Source organism: Myodes glareolus, chromosome 8 (assembly GCF_982192425.1).
Source record: "Myodes glareolus chromosome 8, mMyoGla1.1, whole genome shotgun sequence".
NCBI lineage: Eukaryota > Metazoa > Chordata > Mammalia > Rodentia > Cricetidae > Myodes > Myodes glareolus.
In genome coordinates, this window is record NC_142033.1 from 967,742 (window position 1) to 988,291 (window position 20,550).

The window sequence follows — 20,550 nt, forward strand, 5'->3', positions numbered from 1 at the left end:
GTACCGCAATTCATTGTCCTCCCTCTAACTGGTAGTGAAATGTGAATTCCTATGTTCACCCACTGACCCTTGAAGGGCCTAGCCACCATCAACAGTTCAGTAAGCTACAGCAGAGACTCCAGGTTACAAAGCAATTTCTCTTAACATGCAGAACACAGGGCCTAGTCCATACGGAGTACATAGGACCTTATGCACATAGAACACACAGGGCCTTCTTCACATACAGTTTTCAGACCAGGATGTTTTCACCATAGCTTGGACTCTTTCTTACTTATTTAATAGACTTTACTAGAGACGCTTCAGGCTCCCTTGCCTCATCTTACATACATGTTCCCATGTAGACTAGATTATTATAGCATGGGTTATGTATCTTGTCCTTCAGTCTGTGAGGAGGTGTATCTGGACAGCACTGGCCTCTACTGCTCCAGGCTCATCTGGATAGCACTTGCCCTTACAGAATCTGCACATGGTGCCTGAGGAGGTGCATGGTGACGTCTTACTGTTTGTGTGGTTTTTAATTCTTATTTCCCTACATGTGTGAAACAATGACCCAGATGGTGTTGCTGTCTCCCTAGGCAGGAGAGAGAGGCTGTCCTCACAGGCCATATAGGAGAATGTGTTTCTTGGAGACGGTGATGAGTGGAAAACCAGCCTTCGCGTCCATGAAAGCTCACCTGTCTGCTGTCATCTTTACTAAGTGGTAAGTCCATTACACAAGGTGCATATGAACTACTGTCCCAGCAAGGCACGGTGCTCTCATCCAGTTCTTATGACTCCTAGTACTCTGCCTCCCCTCCTTATCCAATGTCAGGATAATGCTCCCCATACTTCCCACAGCACTGGGGATTGTAGGGCTCTGAGAGCAGTGTGAGATCCACCTGGGATACTCATGAGCTGACAGCCGATTGCAAAGAAAATGCTTCACTTCTTAATGGTCTTCATGGAGAAATACTCCTGCACATGACAGGCAGTCTCCCCTTGAGCTGCCTGATGTCCCTGGCTCTGTACAGCGCATAGAAGCCACTTAAAATCAAGATGAACATCTCTACCTTCATAGGATCCAAGGCTCTCCTCTACCTATTTCCCAAATAAACCAAATCTAGACTTGCTTTTTCCTGTGGGCTCCTGGTAGTGAGTATCAAGTTATGTTCTCATTCTGTGTCTGCCACCTTCTCCCCATCCACTTGTATGGTTGGCTCAGAGCTGAGTGATGGGCCCTTTACAGTTCAAAACCCTGGTTCCTGGGTTTGTGCCAGGAATGTTCAGTGTGGCTATCATTAAATAGCAGACTGGGCAACCGACGAACAGTTAAAATAGTAACATAACAAAATATTAACATGTTTTTAATATAACACAATTAACAGTTAATATAACTGGCTAACAGTTAATACGTGCTAGAGGCTGCATTTCTGCTCATAATGTAGGCACTTGCTGTCACTGCAGGCTGTAATAGAGCTGGAGATTCCCCAGGTACCAGCTCATGATTTAAACACCTCATGATTTAAATGTCATGCCTCCCAGTACCATGGGGCCGAAATGGACTGAAGAAGATCCTCTTGCCACATGGCTTCTAGGGTCTTGTGGCCAGGTCATTTCAGTCACTGCCTGTCATCTCTCATCCGCTTCCCCTGACCTGTGTCAAAAATCTTCTACTGCATACTAATAAGGATGCTTGTCACTGGGTTTAGGCTTAGCAGATAATCTGAGATGTTTCATTTCAAAATCCTTAAGACGTTACATCTGTGAAGACCTTCTTTCAGCGGGGTCATACCCACGGCTCCTGCTGGGATACGGTTCAGTGGCTAGCACAGCTCTATATACGACTCTTCAAACTACTCTCGATCACACTCACATGTACCTGAGGCAACACGCTGAACCTTCTGTCTTGACAGGGTCTATGTGCCCTCTAAGTCCTTTTCCACACATCCTCAGAAACCCTTCCTTAATGCAGCAGGGCCGGCTCCCGCTGCTCTCGCCAGACTGCTCCACAAGCCTGTTTCTGAGCACACGGCCTTACAACTCTGCCAGACAACAAGCTCTGGGTCTCTGGATCCAATTTGTTTTCATGTCATATCTACCTCTCATTCATCCACCTACCACTCACCCATTCATTAAATTAAAAAACAAAGTTCTGGGACTACAGAGAGTTCTAGGACATCCAGAGCGGCTGCAGAGAAACCCTGTCTCAAAAAACAGAACAAAACTAAAACAAACCAACAACATGCAACCCCACTGTTATGGAAGAACAGAGATAGAAGGATTATAAGATGAAGCTGCCAGCCAGGCTCAAGATTCAGTGAGAGACCTTGTCTCAAAGGAGTAAGGCAGAGAGCAACAGAGCAGGACACCAGTATCCTCCTCTGGCCTTAGCACGCTCAGAGCACCTCTCCGCCCACACATACAGACATAAGACCCAAAGTTCTGTCTTATGTACAACTGTAACCTATGCTCAGACAATCTAGTCTCTGTGTTTCTCACTGCTATTTCTTTCCATACTACCTTATGGGATAGAAAACACAAATTAAGATTTTATTTTTTTATTATAACTTTCAAACAAGGAGCTAGAAAAATCACTGGCTCAGTGATTAAGAGCACTCTGCCCACGTGTTGGCTAACAAATGTCTGTAACTCCAGTTCCAGGGATCTGATGACCTCTTTTGACCTCTGCACCAGCATGCACATTGTACATACACATGTAGGTGAAACATTAATATAAATAAACCTTTTATGAAAAACTAGTTTCTGCTGGGCAGTGGTGGCACATGCTTTTAATTTAAGCACTGGGGAAGGAGGGGGGCCAGAGGCAGGCGTATCTCTGAGTCTGAGATCAGCCTGATCTACAAAGCGAGTTCCAGGACAGCTAGAGCTGTTACACAGAGAAACCTTGTCTCAAAAAACCAAAAATAACTAAATAGAATAAAATAAACAAATTAAACAAACAAACAAAAACTGATTTATATACAAGGGGCCAGCAAAATGGCTTAGTGGGTAACGGCACTTTGTTGCCAAGTCTGACAACCTTTGAGTTTAATCCACAGTGGAAGGAGAGAACCAACTTTTGTAAGCTGTCCTCTGATCTCCATGCAAGTGCCACTGCACATGTATACACATGTGCACACACAAAAAATCTAATTAAAACATTTTTTAAAAATACTTTTATGGTTTATTTAACTTTATTTTATGTGCATTGGTATGAAGGTGTCAGATCCCCTAGAACTGGATCTTCAGACAGTTGTGAGCTGCCATGTGGGTGCTGGGAATTGAACCCGGGTCCTCGGGAAGAGCAGTCAGTTTTTTTAACCACTGAGCCATCTCTCCAGCCCTAATTAAAACATTCTTTAAAAAAATCTCCAAATAAGGCTATTAAGAAGAAGGGATATGCGTGTTTTTGGTTGGTTGTTATTTAGCAAACAAGACAAGCAAGAAGGATCCATCCCAGCTCTTTGGCTGATGGCTACCTCATTGAAGGAGGAGAGATTGAGCTTCTTGGCGATGAATTTCTTCAGGTGCAGCACTGTTGCTTGGGCTGAGCATCGGATCCACTTCCGCTTCAGGCCCCGTAGTTTGCTGCTGTTGCATTCCAGACAGATGCTCACCTGGAAGAGAAAGGATGCGAGGTCAGACTTCCTGGACGAGCACAGCTCCTTAGAGTCTTTGTGATGCTGAAAAACACTCTAGCCTGTCAATTTTAGTTCTCTTAACTTACAGTCACCCTGAGAGTTATGTGTCTGTTTTTGCCAAAGGCACTGAGTCCCTTATGTTCTTAAGTGGCTGCCCCTGTCAGACAAGCCCTGTACTGGCAAGGTTTGTGAAGGAAACCGGTGTGCTCTTGACATAGAACAGCCATGAACAAAGCCTGGGCCTGACTCTAAGAAGGGTGCTCTGGGTGTCACAGCTTTCCAGGGTCAGAGTACAGGTGTGAGGTGGAAACCTACAAGTGGATCAACTGTTGGATCCTAACAAGTCAAGGGTACAAGTGGATCAACTGTTGGATCCTAACAAGTCAAGGGTACAAGTGGATCAGCTGTTAGATCCTAACTGGTCAAGGGTACAAGTGGATCAACTGTTGGATCCTAACAAGTCAAGGGTACAAGTGGATCAGCTTCTGGATCCTAACAGGTCAAGGGTACAAGTGGATCAGCTTCTGGATCCTAACAGGTCAAGGGTACTAGACAATGCAAATGGGAATCTGTTGCAGGGAGACAAAGCCTTATCCTAGGACTGTAGAGAAACCCCTTCCAACATGGGTTCACTCAAACTTCTAAAAATTCAGGTAAAAGAATTAAAAGGACAGTAACTGAAATATGTATCATAAGATCATAAGAGATAGAAAAGGAAGAATTAAAAATATAAGATACTGAGTAAAGAACATCATATAGGCATAAAAATACAACATAACTTCTAAAAATAGTAAACACACTCACTGACGCTAAAAACACTGGGTACCTTAACTGCTCAAGACAAAAAAACTTTCTCAAAGATCATTTGAGGAAATTATTAGTAAGAATTCAAGTTTAAAGGCAAATTCGAACTAAAGTATCAGAATTAAGGAAGCCAACAAGGAAGACAGATGGATGAATACCAGACTTGAACAAAGGGAGGGACAAGGGGAGCCAGAATTTAAAATTAAGTTCCCTGGAGGACAAAAATCATAAACCTGCAGATCAGGAAAACAAATTATCAATTAAAAACAAAAGGGCTGGAGAGATAGCCTTTGGGTAAACTATGTGATGCTCTTCTGGGAGAACCAAGGGTTCAGTTCTAAGAACCTCAGAACCCATGTTGGGCAGCTCACAACCACCTATAACTTGAGCTCCAGGGTACCCAATGACTTCTTTGTAGCGTGCACACACACACTAAAAAGAAGGAGGTCAGGCACGCCTTTAATCCCAGCAGTCGGGAGGCAGAGACAGGTGGATCTCTGTAAATTCAAGGCCAGTCTGGTCTACAAAGCGAGTTCCAGGACAATCAGGACTACAAAGAGAAACCTGTCTCAAAAAACAAAACAAATTTCTTGAAATACCTTATTAAAAGATAAAAATAAATGCCATAGACTGAAGTATAACGTTGCTAAGACATATTTGTTGGATGTGGTGGCCTAGGTCTATCATCCCAGTACTTGGGGAAGCAGAGGTAGGTAGATGAGGAGTTCAAGGTCAACCTCAACTACAGAGTTGTGTCCCCGCCCCCCCCCAGCCAGCCCGCTCTATATGAAGTCTCCTCCAGGCCAGTCCCCACCAGCCAGCACGCTCTATATGATGTCTCCCTCAGGCCAGCACGCTCTATATGATGCCATCTCAAAAACAAAACAACAATGAAACAACAACAATGAAAAAACAAAAACAAAAAAACAAAAATAAAATGAGAGGAAGGAGACACTAGTCAAATGATCAGAAAACAGATTATTAGTAAATTACACTATAGGGCAAGAATGAAAAGGAGCTCCTTTTAAACAACCACAGAAAAGACTGGTTCAGGAAGACATACAGGAAGATCAAGAGGAATCTTCGGGCCAAGGTGCTGACTTATACCAGCCATGGATTTTAAATATGTACATATTCATTTAAGCAATTTGTAACCAGTAAAGTAAGACAGAACCCCTCGCCCCCCCCCCCCCGCCCCCAGACAAGGTTTCTCTGTAGCTTTGGTGCTTGTCCTGGAACTAGCTCTTGTAAACCAGGCTGGCTTTGAACTCACAGAGATCTGCCTGCTCTGCCTCCTGAGGGCTGGGATTAAAGGCATGCGCCACCACTGCCCGGCTTTAAGACAGAACTTTTAACTTGCAAAACATAGACATGAAAAAAAGATTAACGAAAACATGAATCCTTTGCCATCAACCCTACCTAGTGCCAAAGGGGGAAGAAACAAGAATAAATAAATATGGTAAATTAAAGCAGAAATCAGCTCAAATTTATCAGTGGCCAAGGAAATTTTCTAGGGACTGGAGAGATGGCTCAATGATTAAGAGCACTTGCTGCTTTTGCAAAGACTCAGGTTATAACTATCTTGTAACTTGTTCCAAGGACTCTCCAGGCATCAAGCACAAGCACGGTGCATGGACATCCATATTAAGCAAAGCAAACATATATATACATATATATATATGTATATATATGTATATATATATATATATAAAATAATCTTTAGGGCTAGAGAGATGGCTCAGCGATTAAGAGCACTGACTGTTCTTCCAGAGGTCCTCAGTTCAATTCCCAACAACCACATGGTGGCTTACAACCATCTGTAATAAGGTTTGGTGCCCTCTTCTGGCCTGCAGGGATATGCATTATTATATATAATGCATAAATAAATTTATTAAAAAAATCTTTAAAAAAAGAGAAAAATTCTAGTTTGATTAAATAAAACCTAGTCAATATTAGATATTAGAGAAGGATATTTAGCAAACTGAAATACCAGATTTCATATAGATAAATAAGAAATCTATCTTAGATTAATAAAGGCAGACCTTAAGAGAAACAATGTCCCTAAGAAAACATTCCCTAAGGGATGTTAACATTTATAAATTTATATGCCCCAACTGATTAGAGCAGATGCAGAGACCCATAGCCAAACATTAGATGGAGCTCAAGGAATCCTGTGAAAGAGGTAAAGGAAGGATCGTAGGAGGATCAAGAACACCACAAAACAAACTAAAAAACAGTCCACAGAATCAACTAATCGGGGCTCATAAGGGCTCACAGAGATTGAGCCACGATCAGGGAGCTTGTATGAGTATGATCTAGGTTCTCTAGATCACATGGTTGTTATGGTTGTGGGACTCCTAACAGTGGAAGCAGGGATGTCTCTGACTCTTTTGCCTGCTTTGGGACCCTTTAACTTTTACTGGGGATCCAGCCTTAATATGAGAGAATTTTTGTGCCTAATCTTACTGTAACTTAGTATGCCATGTTTGGTTGATGTTCCTGGGAGGCCTGCCCTTTTCTGAAGGGAAACAGAGGAGCAGTGGATCTGGGGGAGAGTGAAGATGGGGGAGGGGCTGGGAGGTGTCTTAGGTTTTCTATTGCTGTGAAGAGACACCTTGACCAAGGCAAGCCCTATAAAGAAAAGCATTTAATTGTGGTGGCTCAGTTACAGTTGAGAGGTTTAGTCTACTATCATCAAGGCAGAAAGCAAGGCGGCATGCAGGCACACAATGGTGCTAGAGAGGAGCTGAGAGTTCTACATCTTAACTCACAGGCAACAGAAGTAATCTGTCTCACTGGATATGGCTTGAGCACATATGAGACCTCAAAGTCTTCCTCCAACAAGGCCACACCTCCTAAGAGTGGCACTCCTTTTGGGCTCGTTTTCTTTCAAACAACCATAGGAAGAGAGGAGGAAGGGGAAACTGTGGCTGGGATATAATATATGAGAGAGAAATTAAAAAAAAAATGGAAGCACCTAGTGAACTTTGTGAATGGGCTACAGTGGCCCCACTTGACATCTATTTAGCTAAATGGTTGCAAGCTTGTGTTCTAGTCAGATTCTGCATGTTGTGAGGTATGTAGGCCTGTGTTTAGCACTGGCTAGAGGACTCAGGTGTAGTCAGGAAAGGTGTGATCAAGACAGACTCCCAGGAGCGAGATGCCTGAAGCACAATGATGCACACAGTGCACTCTGATGTGAGGAACAAAACAGTAGAATGTGCTCATTCCATAGGACTTTGTGTCTGAGCCATCTGAGAGATAAGAACAAGAAACTAAGACCCTGGAAAGGTAACCGCCAGCAGGAGCCAGGTCTGAGATAAGACTCAGAAGTTGGGGCACAGCCCATCAAGGCAGATGGGTCAAGGGTAACTGATATGAATCTGTCCCCACACAGGTGCTACTGTCCAGACCCTAGGGTGTATGTGGGGGACCTTAGGGTAAAGGACATGCTTTGTTGCAGGTAACACAGGAATTCCCTTTCCGCATCAGAGACTGTTCAGAGAACCAGGCCATAGGCTTTTACTTCCTGCCTCTCCACTACCCCCTGAACTTGTTCCACATTCTTTGATGCCTTCCCCTCTTGCCAAGTAGTATCTGATCTAGATTTTACATCAGCTGCAAGAAACTCAAAGGCAGAAAGCTGCTTCCCCAAGGGTCAGTGCAGCACTGCCACGGCTGTCCTTGGGGACTACGGAGAAAAGGTGGGGAAACAGCTAAAAAGCTACTTGGTGTAAACGGGCTCTCTGGGAAGGTCTCTCTATGTAGAAATTCAAGGAGAATTCAGAGAATTCAGAGTGAGAAGAGACTGAATTGAGGTAGATGAGATTGATACATGGGGGGGGGGCACAGAAAGGGACCTGGTGCTCCTAGGTGTTCTTGCAGGGGTGACAGCCTATCTTCCTGAGCCCCATGAAGAGGACAGTTTGTGTAGGGATCAATGTCAGTTGGGGACCCCTAGAGCCCAGAATGGCTGTTCAAAACAACAACACCCAAAGCCCATCATAGTAGACATTAGGGAGCTAAGGAGTGGCCTTTGTGGAAATAAGACTCACATTCCCACCCCTGTGCTAGCAGGTGCCCCTTGATCACAGTGGGGTTTCTGGGTGTGAGAATCTCTTGCAGAAGGCATCTCCCAAGGAAATAAGTGAGAGAGGGAGGGAGAGAGAGAGAGACAGACAGACAGACAGACACACACACACACACACACACACACACACACACACACACAGAGCTGATTGGAGCTACCCGCCCACTCACCAACCACCTGCTCCTCAGGCTGTCCCCAGAGTAATCGGGCCTTAGGAAGAGACCTGCAGCAACACGCCTTATCTACAGAGAATGTGACACAGCTGATGGTTCTGCCCAGATGGCCTTTGCACTGTGAACAATGGCAAAAGAAAGAAAAAAGAGACCTACGAAAGACTCAACTTGGGGCAAAGTTGAGAGGAAGAGGAAATGAAGGGCAGAAAGAATGAGGTTCCTTCTGTGGAACAGCAACAACCACCATGAGGCAGATAGCCAGAGAACTGGGAACTCTCAAATCAGAGTAAGACTGAATTGGGTGGGAAGCCTGATCATCCGTAGATAGACGGGGTGCCCACAAAGGAACCTCTTCAATCCCTTGCCCCAGGAAATGGGAAAACAAAAGTCCTGTCAATTCTTCAGAAAACATGATTTTGAGTAAAGAAACTTGATCTACTTTTTATGTGTTGAGACAGGGTCTCACTGTAGCTATGCATGGCCTAGAACTCTGTATGTAGACAAGGCTGGTACTGAATTCAAGGGATCCACCTGTGCCTGCACCCTAAGTACGAGAATTAGAGATGTAAGCCCCATTCCTGGGCTGATCTATGCTTTTTGTACTTCTCAGCCGCCACTAAACCTCTCTCCCCAGAAAGGTCATATAAATCATTCACTGCCCACAAGCCTGTTCCTGGGGTTATTTAGCAGTGAAGACAGGTGACAAAACAGGGGCAGCTGAGAGAGAGAGAGAGAGAGAGAGAGAGAGAGAGAGAGAGAGAAGTAGAGCCTGAGAATTCAGAGGCCACCATAAAAGGACCCCATCCAACTCCCTGATTGACCAAATGCAAGAGCTAGAGTCAAGTCAGAGTGGTCACCCAGCCGTGGTCACAGAGGACAAGACCTTCCTGCCATCAAATGCCAGTAGATGTTCCTGCCTAAGCTAGCAGGGAACTCAAGAAGGGAAAGACTAGGGATATTCACATAGAGCTAGGCAGTCTGCCCTTTTACTGGTTTCTCTCGTTGTTGCTCCTTCCTTTTTGGTCCTGGATCAGGGAGAGGGTGTCTAACAGTTCCCACTGAACTACTTCTTCAGCTCTACTAGTTTTCCACTTTTCTTCCTCTCTCCTTCCTTCCTTCTTGAGATAGTCTCACTGTGTAGCTCTGACAGGTCTGGAAACTATGTACAACCAGGCTGATCTTGAACTCACAGAGGTCTGCCTGCCTATGCTCCTGCCCACCAAGTGCTGCAATTAAAGGCATGCACCACCATGCCTCGTCCATTCTGTCTTAATATGTAATGTTTAAGGCACACAATCCAGTTGAAAGACACGTCTCAAAGATATAAGACAGCCTGGTGGTGGTGGTGGACACCTTTAAGTGATAAAATTATCATGAATTTACAATTCTAAGCTTACTAAATTATTCAAATGAGAGGTGACAGTAATAAATACACCAACACACAAAAACTCGGAATGTTTACTATCGACACACTTGGTCTGAAATGGCATATAAACAGAACACACAAAAGAGAAAGACTGAAGATAAGTCCAATATTGTGGGAAAATAAAACAAACACCAAAATACCTGGACACGTTGGCACAGGCCCCTAATCTCAGCTAATCAGGAGGCTAATCAAGAGTATCCTGAGTTCAAGGCCAGTTAGAGCAACTTAATGAGAACCTGTCACAGAATGAACAGTAGAAAGAGTAAAGAGGGCTGGAGATGTAGCTCAGCAGTAAAGCACTTGCCTAGGATGTATGATGCTCTCAGTTCTACCCTAGCATCACATACAGAACTAACACCAAACTCCACAAAAGCACAACACTTGACTAAATCTATACAACTTTTACTTTTGCATCCAAGTTTTACTGTTAGGGAAGAATTCTGGGGATGCAGTTTGGTTAAGTGCTTGCTTGATAAAGCTCTAGGTTTGATCCCTGCACCATACGTGGGTACAGGTTGTGCAGAGCTGTGTTCTTAGCATTTAAGGAGAAGATCAGAAATTCAAGATCATTCTTGGTTAAATAGTGAGCTCAAGGCAAGAATGGTTTAGTGAAACCCTGTCACAAACAATCTCCCTTAAACCATACCAACTTTATTTTGGTTTGGTTAAGTTTTGTTTTGTTTTAAAGAAACTTTACTTCTTGGGTTGGAGAGATGGCTCAGAGGTTAAGAGCACTGGCTCTTCAGAGGTCCTGAGTTCAATTTCCAGTAATCACATGGTGGCTCATCCACCTGTAATGAGATCTGGTGCCCTCTTCCAGAGTGCAGGCATACATACAGGCAGAACACGGTATATATAATAAATAATTCTTAAAAAAACAAAACAAAAAACCCAAAAAAACTATAAACCATTTAGAGGTTTTCTTCGTCGTTGAATCTCTCTTTAAGTATATCTCTCCTTTTTTCTGACCACATGAGCCTAAAACCGTGGCTTTGACGGCTGGATCTAGGCCATTTCTTAGCTTTCCAGCTTCATGGTAGATGTACCACTGGAGCCTTTTACTGCCACAACTCTATGGCATTTCAAGGTCCGTGCCAGCAAGCAAGCTGAAGCATTCTGCTCACAGACCACACTCAGTCGGACTGCCTGCCTGAAAGAGTCAGAGATTGCCCTGGCAGGACAGTCCAGAAAGCCGGCATTTTAAAATGGCGCAGCTTTTCTCCTGCTACGGCTGAAAACCGAAAAGCATGCGTTCAGCTTTACATCAACACCGTTTAAGTGTTTCGTGGCAGGACCTCTTAATGAGCTGCAAGGTTTTGCAGCTAAAGCTGAGTCAGGAAGCCTCTCTTAGATGAGAGCCTTGCTTGCCTCTAGCAAGCAAAGTAGACCCGAGAAATTGCTGCTACCAACAAAACATGCTTTACTCTATTCTTTCCCAAGCTTTCTCAAGCTTTCTGTGGATTCAGTTATCCACGTCTGGGCGCCATATGTAGAAAGGAGCTGCGGGCAGGCCTGCTTTTCGTCCCGCCCGGCTCCTGCACATGGCTAGCTTAGTCCCAGAAATAACAACACATAAGTTGTATTCATTTAAATACTGCCTGGCCCATTATCTCTAGAGAGTTAGTTACTGACTAACTCTCATATCTTGATATTAACCCATTTCTAATAATCTGTAGCACCACGAGGTGGTGGCTTACCGGAAAAGATTCAGTATGTCTGACCTGGTGGCTGGCTCCATGGCGTCTGCCTCAATTCCCTCTTCCCAGCATTCTGTTCTGTTTACTCCGCCTACCTAACTTTCTGTCCTATCAAGGGGCCAAGGCAGTCTCTTTATTGACCAATGAAAATAACACAATAGACAGATAACCCTCCTCCATCACAGAAGCAGGTGTATCTCTATGAATTAGAGGTCAGCCTGGTTTACAAGAGCTAGTTCCAGGACAGGCTTGGACGGGCTCCAAAGCTACAGAGAAACCCTGTCTCAAAAAACAAAAACAACAAAACTTATTTTTTAAAGTTATTAATTCTTTAAGAATTGCATACACTATATTCCTATCATTAAAATATTTTGTCTTGCTTTTTATTAAAAATTTTTATTTTGTATGGTGTTTTGGCTATATGTACATCCGTGTATGTGTGTGTCTGGTGCCTGAGGAGCTGGGAGACAGCACTGGACTCCTTAGAACTGGAGCTACAGACTGTTGTAAACTGCCATGTGGTGGGAACTGAACCTGAACCTCTGGCAGTGACCGTAACTCCTCTGAGAAGGCCACACTCATGCTTTTGGATGTGTCTTTCTGTCTGTCTTCCTTCCTTCCTTCTTTCTTTCTTTTTGGTTTTTCGAGACAGGGTTTCTCTTGTAGACCAGGCTGGTCTCAAACTCACAGCCATCTGCCTGCCAGGGCCTTCTGAGTGCTGAGATTAAAGGTGTGCACCACCACCACCCAGTGAGTCTTACTTTCTTCTGAGCACCTCTCTTTCTCTTTCTCTTCCTCTTTCTCTTTCTCTTACCCCTTATGCTTAAGCCTAACTAAAATTAAAATAACTTAATTAAGCCCAACTCTGATTCATAAAAAAATATCCTGAAACAAAGCATTAGATCACTTAAAAATGTAAATTTAAGCATGTTCAAAAATTTAAGAGTACCATGAAAGACTAAAAGGATACAGTATTTCCAGATTACTGGATGAGAAAGAAATCTGAACAACCCGAGGATGGGTCAATAGGAAAGGAAAGAAGATAGCTACTCCAATGGACATAACTGTAAAATAGGATCTTCAAGATGTGTTTAAAAATGCAACATCAAATGCTACATTACATACATACCTAAAGTATCAGGGCACAGAAAAGTCTAGAGAGAAAACAAGGGAAGTGGCACCACCAACGCCTGAAAAGTCAGAAACCAAAGCAGAGAAGCAGCACAGCACAGAACTCGACTGGGAGACACCAGAATGTTGTGCACTCACCAAGAATGTGGGCCACAGCCTGTGCTCCCCAAGACAAACACCTGCTAGGTCACAGAGAGAAAGTGACCTGAAAGCAATGATTCAGGGGACACCAATAAGAGACAATAAGTGTGACGCCAACACTAATTTCTCCTTAGCAAGATTAGTGCTTTATTGTGTATCACACGCTTCAACTGTACCCCACAGAAGGCTTGGGAAGATATAAGCACCAGTCATCTCACAGGCAAGGAAACTGAGGAACAGGCAGAGTGACAGTTATGAAGGCGTTACAGCTTAAGGTTAGGGTTAGGAGGCGAGAAGACGGGTCTGCAGGTGAGTACAGCCACATCAGTACTAAAGAGTCGTCCCCTGGGCTCTCTGCACAACTGCACTGTGATGGCTTATCTTAGTTGTCAAGCTGACATACACATCTAGAAAGAGGGACCCCCAACTCAGGAAGTGCCTCCTTCATCTGCTCTATGGGCACATCTGTAGGGAATTTCCTTTATTGTTAATTGATAGAGGTGGGCCCAGTCTACCAGGGGTGGTAACCTCTGAACTGTACTGTGTTGTGTAAGAAAGCTAGGTGAACAAACCAAGGAAAGGAAGGCAGCAAACACTGCTCCTCTAAGGTCTTGGCTTCAGCTCCTGCTTTGGCTGCCCTCCATGATGGACTTGTAACCTCTAAGTCTGTTCTTGCCTTCTCAAACTACTTCTGACCAGTGTTTCATCACAGAAACTGAGAGTAAACTAAGAGAGAAACTGGTACTAGTAACTGATACTGATGGACCTGATCCGGGCTTTAATGTCTTAGACTGTTTACAGCTTTGGGCTGGAAAACTCATTGAGTGCTCTAGGCTTCATGAATTGTTTGGAGAGAAACAGACAGTGAAGGCCTGGCTAGTGAAGTTTCAGAGGGAAATGTGAGAGTAACTCAAAGACTCCATCAGGGAGTGAGGGAGAGAGGGAAGGAGAAGCAGAAAGTGTGTGTGAGAGAGAGACAGGGAAGACTAGGTTGGCCACAAACTCAGAGACCCACCTGCCTCTGCCTCCTGAGTGCCGGGATGAAAGGCGTGAGCTGGAACTGGAGAACAACTGTGATTAACTGGAGACCAGTTCCACTGAAGTGACAACTGATGACGGTTAGCTGGGGCTAAAAACATCAGCTGTGCTTAGGAAGAGACCAGCATCATGGAGGTGAGATCTTCCAAGTAGTCCCTCAGGATCACACACAGAAGCTATGGTCCAGTGGGGGGACCACTGTGTGAGGGGCACATTAATGAAGGCGCAGCCTCAGTTGCAGTGAAAACCCCAAAACTGAAAGAGTCATGAAAGAGAACCTGAGGCTTAGTGCCGTGTAGGACTGGAGTCTCCCTGATGAGGCCAGGAGAGCCTCAGCTGCAGGAGAGACCTCTGCAAGCTGGAGATACTAGGGCAGTGGGAGACCATCACAGACACAGGCAAATGTGGAAGGGAGTTGGCCTGAACCTAATCTGAGACGAGCTGTGTGTTCTAGGCATGACAGAGGCAAAGAAAGGCAGCTGTCCAAGCCCTTTGGAACCCACAAGAACCAAAATTTCAGACACTGAGCCACAAGATTTTTGGAGCTACACCGCTGGATTTTGGTTTTCCTTAACTGAATTTTTTTTTCCCTTTCCTTTTCTTTTTTTTCCAGACAGTGTTTCTCTGCATAGCCCTAGCCCATTCTGTAGACCAGGCTAGTCTCGACTGGTCTGCCTTTGTCTCCCAAGTCCTGGGATTAATGGCATATGCCATCATCACCTAGCAACTGTGATGGTTTTTCCTTTTGAAATATGAATGTATTTAACTTGGCTTTGATTTTACAGGCGCCTAGAATTAAGACTTTTGACTTTTTAAAGAGACTCATTGAGCCATCTCTTTAGTCCCCAAGATACTGAACTTTAAAGTCCCACAGTGTTTAAGAAGTTTCATCACTTTAAAGTTGTACTGTATTTTATATTCTCATATTAACATAAAATCCTGGGACAAATAAAAAAGGAAAGGTTACGGTTTAGTAGTGATATGTTTATATGTCAAGTTGACAAAGACAAAGAGTAGATTTGTTATACCTAATGCTGGTTGGGTTTTTTTTTTTTGGTTTTTTTTTTTTTTTTTTTTGGTTTTTTGAGACAAGGTTTTTCTGTAGCTTTGGAGCCTGTCCTGAAACTAGTTCTTATAGACCAGGCTGGCCTCAAACTCACAGAGATCTGCCTGCCTCTGCCTCCTGAGTGCTGGGATTAAAGGTGTGCACCACCATCACCCGGATTGGTTGTCTTTTTGACATATCTAGAGAGAGGGGACCTCAGCTCAGGAACTGCCTTCATGAAAATGGCCTGTGGGAATGTCAGTGGGGCATTTTGCTGACTGGTACTTGATGGAGGTAGGCTCAGCCCACTGTGGACATTGCTATACTCAGGAGGTGGTCCTGAGCTATAAAAGAAAACTAAATAAGCAAGGAAAGAAAGGAAGTCAATAAGAGTGTTCCTCTGTGGTCTCTGATTTAGTTCCTGCCTCCAGGTTCCTACCTCGATGTCCTATCTTGGCTTCTCTTGATGATGGACCATAAAGTGAAAAATGAAACAAATCCCTTCCTCCCCAAGTTGCTTTCAGTCATACTGTTTATCATAGCAACAAAAAGGTAAACTAGAACCTGGGCACTGGAGGAGCATGAACTCCATGCAGAAATCAGCACAAACAGCATCCGCTAAATATCAATGAAAAGAAGCAGGAAGTACTATAGTCAAGCAGGGCGTTCAGGTGGACACTTGAGAACACTTATCTAGAAAGGCAAGATGACAGCCTCCATGCCTCTGCAAAAAATAGGGTTGTAAGGCACAACTTGTAAGTGTGTCAGGGATTGTACCCACGGCACCCAGGAAGTGCACAGACTGTGTGAGATCAAGAATATACACAGAGTTTAGCTCCAAAAGCTAGACCATTACAAAAACAGAAACAAAATTCACTCCTTACATATGCTTTAAGAAACACTTAAACAAGTAGTATATTGGGTATAAAAAGGAAAGGACACAAGCAATGCCCAGGTCTGGGCTAGGGTTAGAGACCTAGTGGCTTCCAAAGGCATAGGACTGAGTCCAGGCAAGAAACACTATTGCTCCAGAAATGCTGGCAGGCACACGGCCTACAGGGCAGGGCTGATGAAACCTGCTGTCGCCTGCTACTGGTGCTCAGAATCAGCACAGCAGGAGACCGGGGCCCCTCAAAGATGACTGCATTGCTTGTGCACACAAGGGTTGTCAGCGTGGTCCTCTCACCAGAGGAAAGCACACTTATCCCACATTTATCTGCAAGCCCATCCTATTTCTGTGGTGCTGACTATCATTAACTATAGAAATGGACATGTTAAAAAAGATTCCACCATTACTATCTCTTCTAATAGGGCCAAGACCCCCCCACCACGTGCAGCAATCTCATGACTAATGATGCACATTCATCTCCCACTAAGTCGTATAGTGGCTGTTTCCTGTCGACTCTGGCACCATGTCTAAAGTCAGACTGGGGAAAGGACCTCTCTTTCCCAGGAAATCATGGAAAAATCCTTGATGGTGGTGTGCATTGGTTTGTTGCCTATTCCCAACATGTACTGATTATTACATGCTGATCCAATCAGCCATGGAGCAAAAGAAATTCTGTTTTCAGTGGATTGTCTCAGGTTTTATGTAAGATAGAGCTTCCTAGGAATATTGCATCTGCTCCTCTTAACTGTCTCATACACGTTTCCCTGCCAGTGGCAGAGGGCCTCTAAACACAGTGACAGTCATTCAGCCATGGCATTTCCTTACACCTGTTTTAGTAAGACAATGATCCTATTTTATCAAAGGCACCAAAACTGTTAGAACTCACAAACTAGGAAGTTCTGTAGACAGGGATATGGAGTTTTATCAGATCCTTCTATGGCACTTCTCTTGAAATGATTTTTTGTTTGTTTGGTCTGGTTTTCTCAGCTGATAATGTGGCAAATAAGACACGGAGAGTTCAACATTGCACGCCCACTTCCCTTCATGGTGCTGACGGGTCGCTTCTCTTGGGGGCACAGCAGAGAAGGTACCGAACCACCAATAGTGAGTGTTTCCATGGATGTAGAAAACACAAACTGACTGTAAATTCTGTACGTCTGAAATGCTCTACAGTCACCATGTATTGCTTTGATTATTGAACAAATAAATAGGAATATAAAGAAAAGTTAAGGAATTAACAGGAGGAAAACTTTATGATATGCACACAAGGGAATGAACTGATGCCAGGTCTCCAGAGGAGGCATTGTCACCTGCTCGTCACTCCTGTGGTAATCGTTGTCCTCCTCCTGCTTCTCTTCTGCTGTCTCTTTATTGGAACTGTCGTCTGCTTTGGTTTCACCTTTTAGCACAAATAGAAAATGTTGTACAGGTTGAAATATCTCTAATCCAAAATTCAAAAGTTCTAGTATGTAAAACTTTTCGAGGTGTAAGTGTAAACTTCTATACTTAACCCCATATGACAGGCTGTATGTAGAAAAAGGCAGAATTAAAATATTATATGCAACTTTTCCAAAATGAAACACTTTTGGCTCCAAACATTTTAGATGAGCAAAACCCATATTAAGAAATCCAATGTTATAATAATACTTGTAAAAGTTCACAGTATATTAAAAATGATGCTGACATTCACTCTACTGAGAGCACGTATACAAAGAGCCCAGTGATAGCAGTTAAAACCATTCTGCGTGTCAGCTAAGGCACTAAGCAACTCTGTGGTAGGACGGCCTATGATTGCAGCTGAGTGAGGCAGGGTTTGGACTAATGTCTTGAGGGACTCAGAAGATGGAGACAGTGACCAGAACTGGTGAGCACAGCAGAGATAAGCCTCCAGGACCTCTCAGCACTCACCACAGCAACCTTAGTCCTCTAAGAAGTCTAGCTCATGGAGTCTTACTGTTGAACACATACTTGGTACCAGATTCCCACTTCCATCCACCTAACCGACTCCCGCCCAAGCCTAGTCTGGCTCCCACAGGGACCTGGGTACCAAGTCTTCTTGGGCTATTAAGCATATACAGGGTGGTCTTGAGATTTCTCAGGAACTTACGTGGTCCCACTAGCAAAGTGCCAGTACTTGAGATTTGAATAATTTATTAAATACAGACTTTAAAAGCACCAATTAATTTTATGCTCAAATCCAACTGGCATTTGACCTCTTTATCATAAAGTAAGCAAAGTTAAAATCTTATCTTAAGGATATGTACCTTCTACTGTTTTTCCTAGGCCCTCTGTCCAATTCTGTTCTCTTCCACACGACCTCTAGGCATTTTCTATATATCTTGTAGTCTAACCCACATGTCCAGCTACCAGGGTTGATGAAGATCCTTTTCAACAACAATCAGAAAATGGACAAAACCTCCTAAGCCTTGAGAAAAAGTGTTCTGTGAGAGAAAGCCTGATAAATGAGCCTCTGAATGGCATTGTGGCCTAATGCAGCTACTCACCATTGCGGGGATCTAAGTGCTGTTTTGCTGAACACGCCTCCCCCTTGATGTCACCTGGCACCTCCATGCCCAGTTTGTGATAGAATTCCCTCTGTTTCCTCATTTCCGCTATTAAGAATGCAAACAATTTTAATGTTCAATAGGAAAGGACTTAAATAGTAAAACTGCTCACTAATGTTACACAGAGAAACTTGCAGATTAGATGACGGGTCTGAAGGATGATACAGTAAGAAAGTAAGCACAGGTGGGAATGGGAACTGTAATGCCCATGTTGCAGGTATCTGAGAACACTGAGACGGGACACAGGGAGGAAGAACTGGGGCAAGATAGGCTCTGGAGATGTAGGATCCTGCTCCAGGGCTACAACACAACCTCCTCAGTCCTCTAGGACAGCGTGGGGCTATTCATCACCTGGAGCGTGAAAGATCCTATGGAAGCAGTTTGAGGGACTCCCCAGACTGTGACAGATCCTAAGGAAGTGGCTCAGATGACCCTTCATACATCACCACTAACAATGTGGCTGCTCGTGCTCCCACTGTCCCTATAGCCATGATGGTTACCATCTACAGCCATCTGGCTGCCATCAAGTGCAGAAGAGCTCTCACTGGGCTGAGGGTAGTGTATGCACCTGAAGACAAGAACATACCCAGAACAACCCTGTCCCAGAAGCCTGCATTGGTGTGCCAAGGTCCCTTGGTCACATCAAAGATTACAACAGTGGCCAGTGGCCATGTCTGTCTTGTACTGGGTGAAGACTGCCCCCAAATGGCTGGAGGCAACAGTGGCCATGAAAGAAATGTAAGAAAGAAAGGAAACACAAACCTCCAGCTTACAGAGAAAGCTTATTCTTAAAGACAAGCATCTAGTCATGAAGCTGTCCAGGGTTTCAGATTATTGTGCTTTTTGGAATCACTATCCAATAAAGCACCATGGTCTGTCCTTAAATGATCAGTATACAAGCCCCATTAGCTAGACCAGGCTGATACTTTACACTTAGAGGAAATTATCAATTACAAGAGACAAAAACAACTTCTGACTCTCAGCAAAAGCTCCATCCATGATACTAAAATACAAATTCAAATGACATGCATCAGATCCTGCTCAGAACATACAGACAGCAAAGGAAACTTAAAATGACTTGTTCAAACCAAAATCTACAAGTAACTCAATAAAAGACACTTTACATGTGGTCAGCCAAGAAGTGTTTTCTCTTTCTTTTGGTTTTTTGAGACAGGGTTTCTCTGTGGCTTTGAGGCCTGTCCCGGAACTAGCTCTTGTTGACCAGGCTGACCTCGAACTCACAGAGATCCGCCCGCCTCTGCCTCCAGAGAGCTGGGATTAAAGGCGTGTGCCACCACCGCCTGGCAAGAAATGCTTTCTTAAATAAAGTTTTTAAAATTTTACTTATTTATTTTTTAAGACAGGGTTTCACTAGGTAGCACTGGCTGGCCTGGAACTCATTGTGTAAACCAGGTTAGCCTCTAAATCACAGAGATTAGCCTGTTTCTGCCTCCTGAATGCTGGGGTTAAAAGCCGTGTTGTTTGTAGGCTGACCAGTGTGCAGCTATTTTACTTTCTGAACTTCAGGCAAGCTTTGTTTATTACAAATATCATGCCCGGCCTTATTAAACTTTTCATCTGCACATTTGCCTTTCCTATAGAAATGGAACCTGTTCTGGACACGTCCAGCCTGAATAGATGCTTTGCAAAACCTGACTATACACATATGAAGATGTATAAACTGTGTACCTGGCCAGAAAAGGAGCCCTTTTAGAGTGGAGGGAAGGAAGGACTCAGTCCAAAACATATTCTTGGATCAGAGAGATGGTTCAATGGTTAAAGACGCCTGTCAGCAAGGCTGACAATCTGAGTTTGAACTGTGACCCACATGGTGGAAGAGAGAACTAATTGCTACAAGTTGTCCTGACTTCTATATCCAATCATAGCACATACATCAGGGAATACATGCATCACCACATGTACATACAAAAT

General features: G+C 43.9%; 1 protein-coding gene across 3 annotated transcripts in view; it reads right to left on the reverse strand.

Moving 5' to 3' along the window:
* The window catches only part of Pcgf3 (polycomb group ring finger 3), a 47,057-nt gene that overhangs the window by 5,064 nt on the left and 21,443 nt on the right, over positions 1 to 20,550 (reverse strand). For all 3 annotated transcript variants that reach the window (XM_085691504.2, XM_085691507.2, XM_087908752.1), the window contains exons 7-9: positions 18,559 to 18,666; positions 17,365 to 17,453; positions 3,459 to 3,596 (exon numbers count right to left, since the gene is read on the reverse strand). In XM_085691504.2, coding sequence (XP_085547630.1) covers positions 3,459 to 3,596; positions 17,365 to 17,453; positions 18,559 to 18,666 — 335 coding nt within the window. The remainder of the gene's footprint in view (positions 1 to 3,458; positions 3,597 to 17,364; positions 17,454 to 18,558; positions 18,667 to 20,550) is intronic.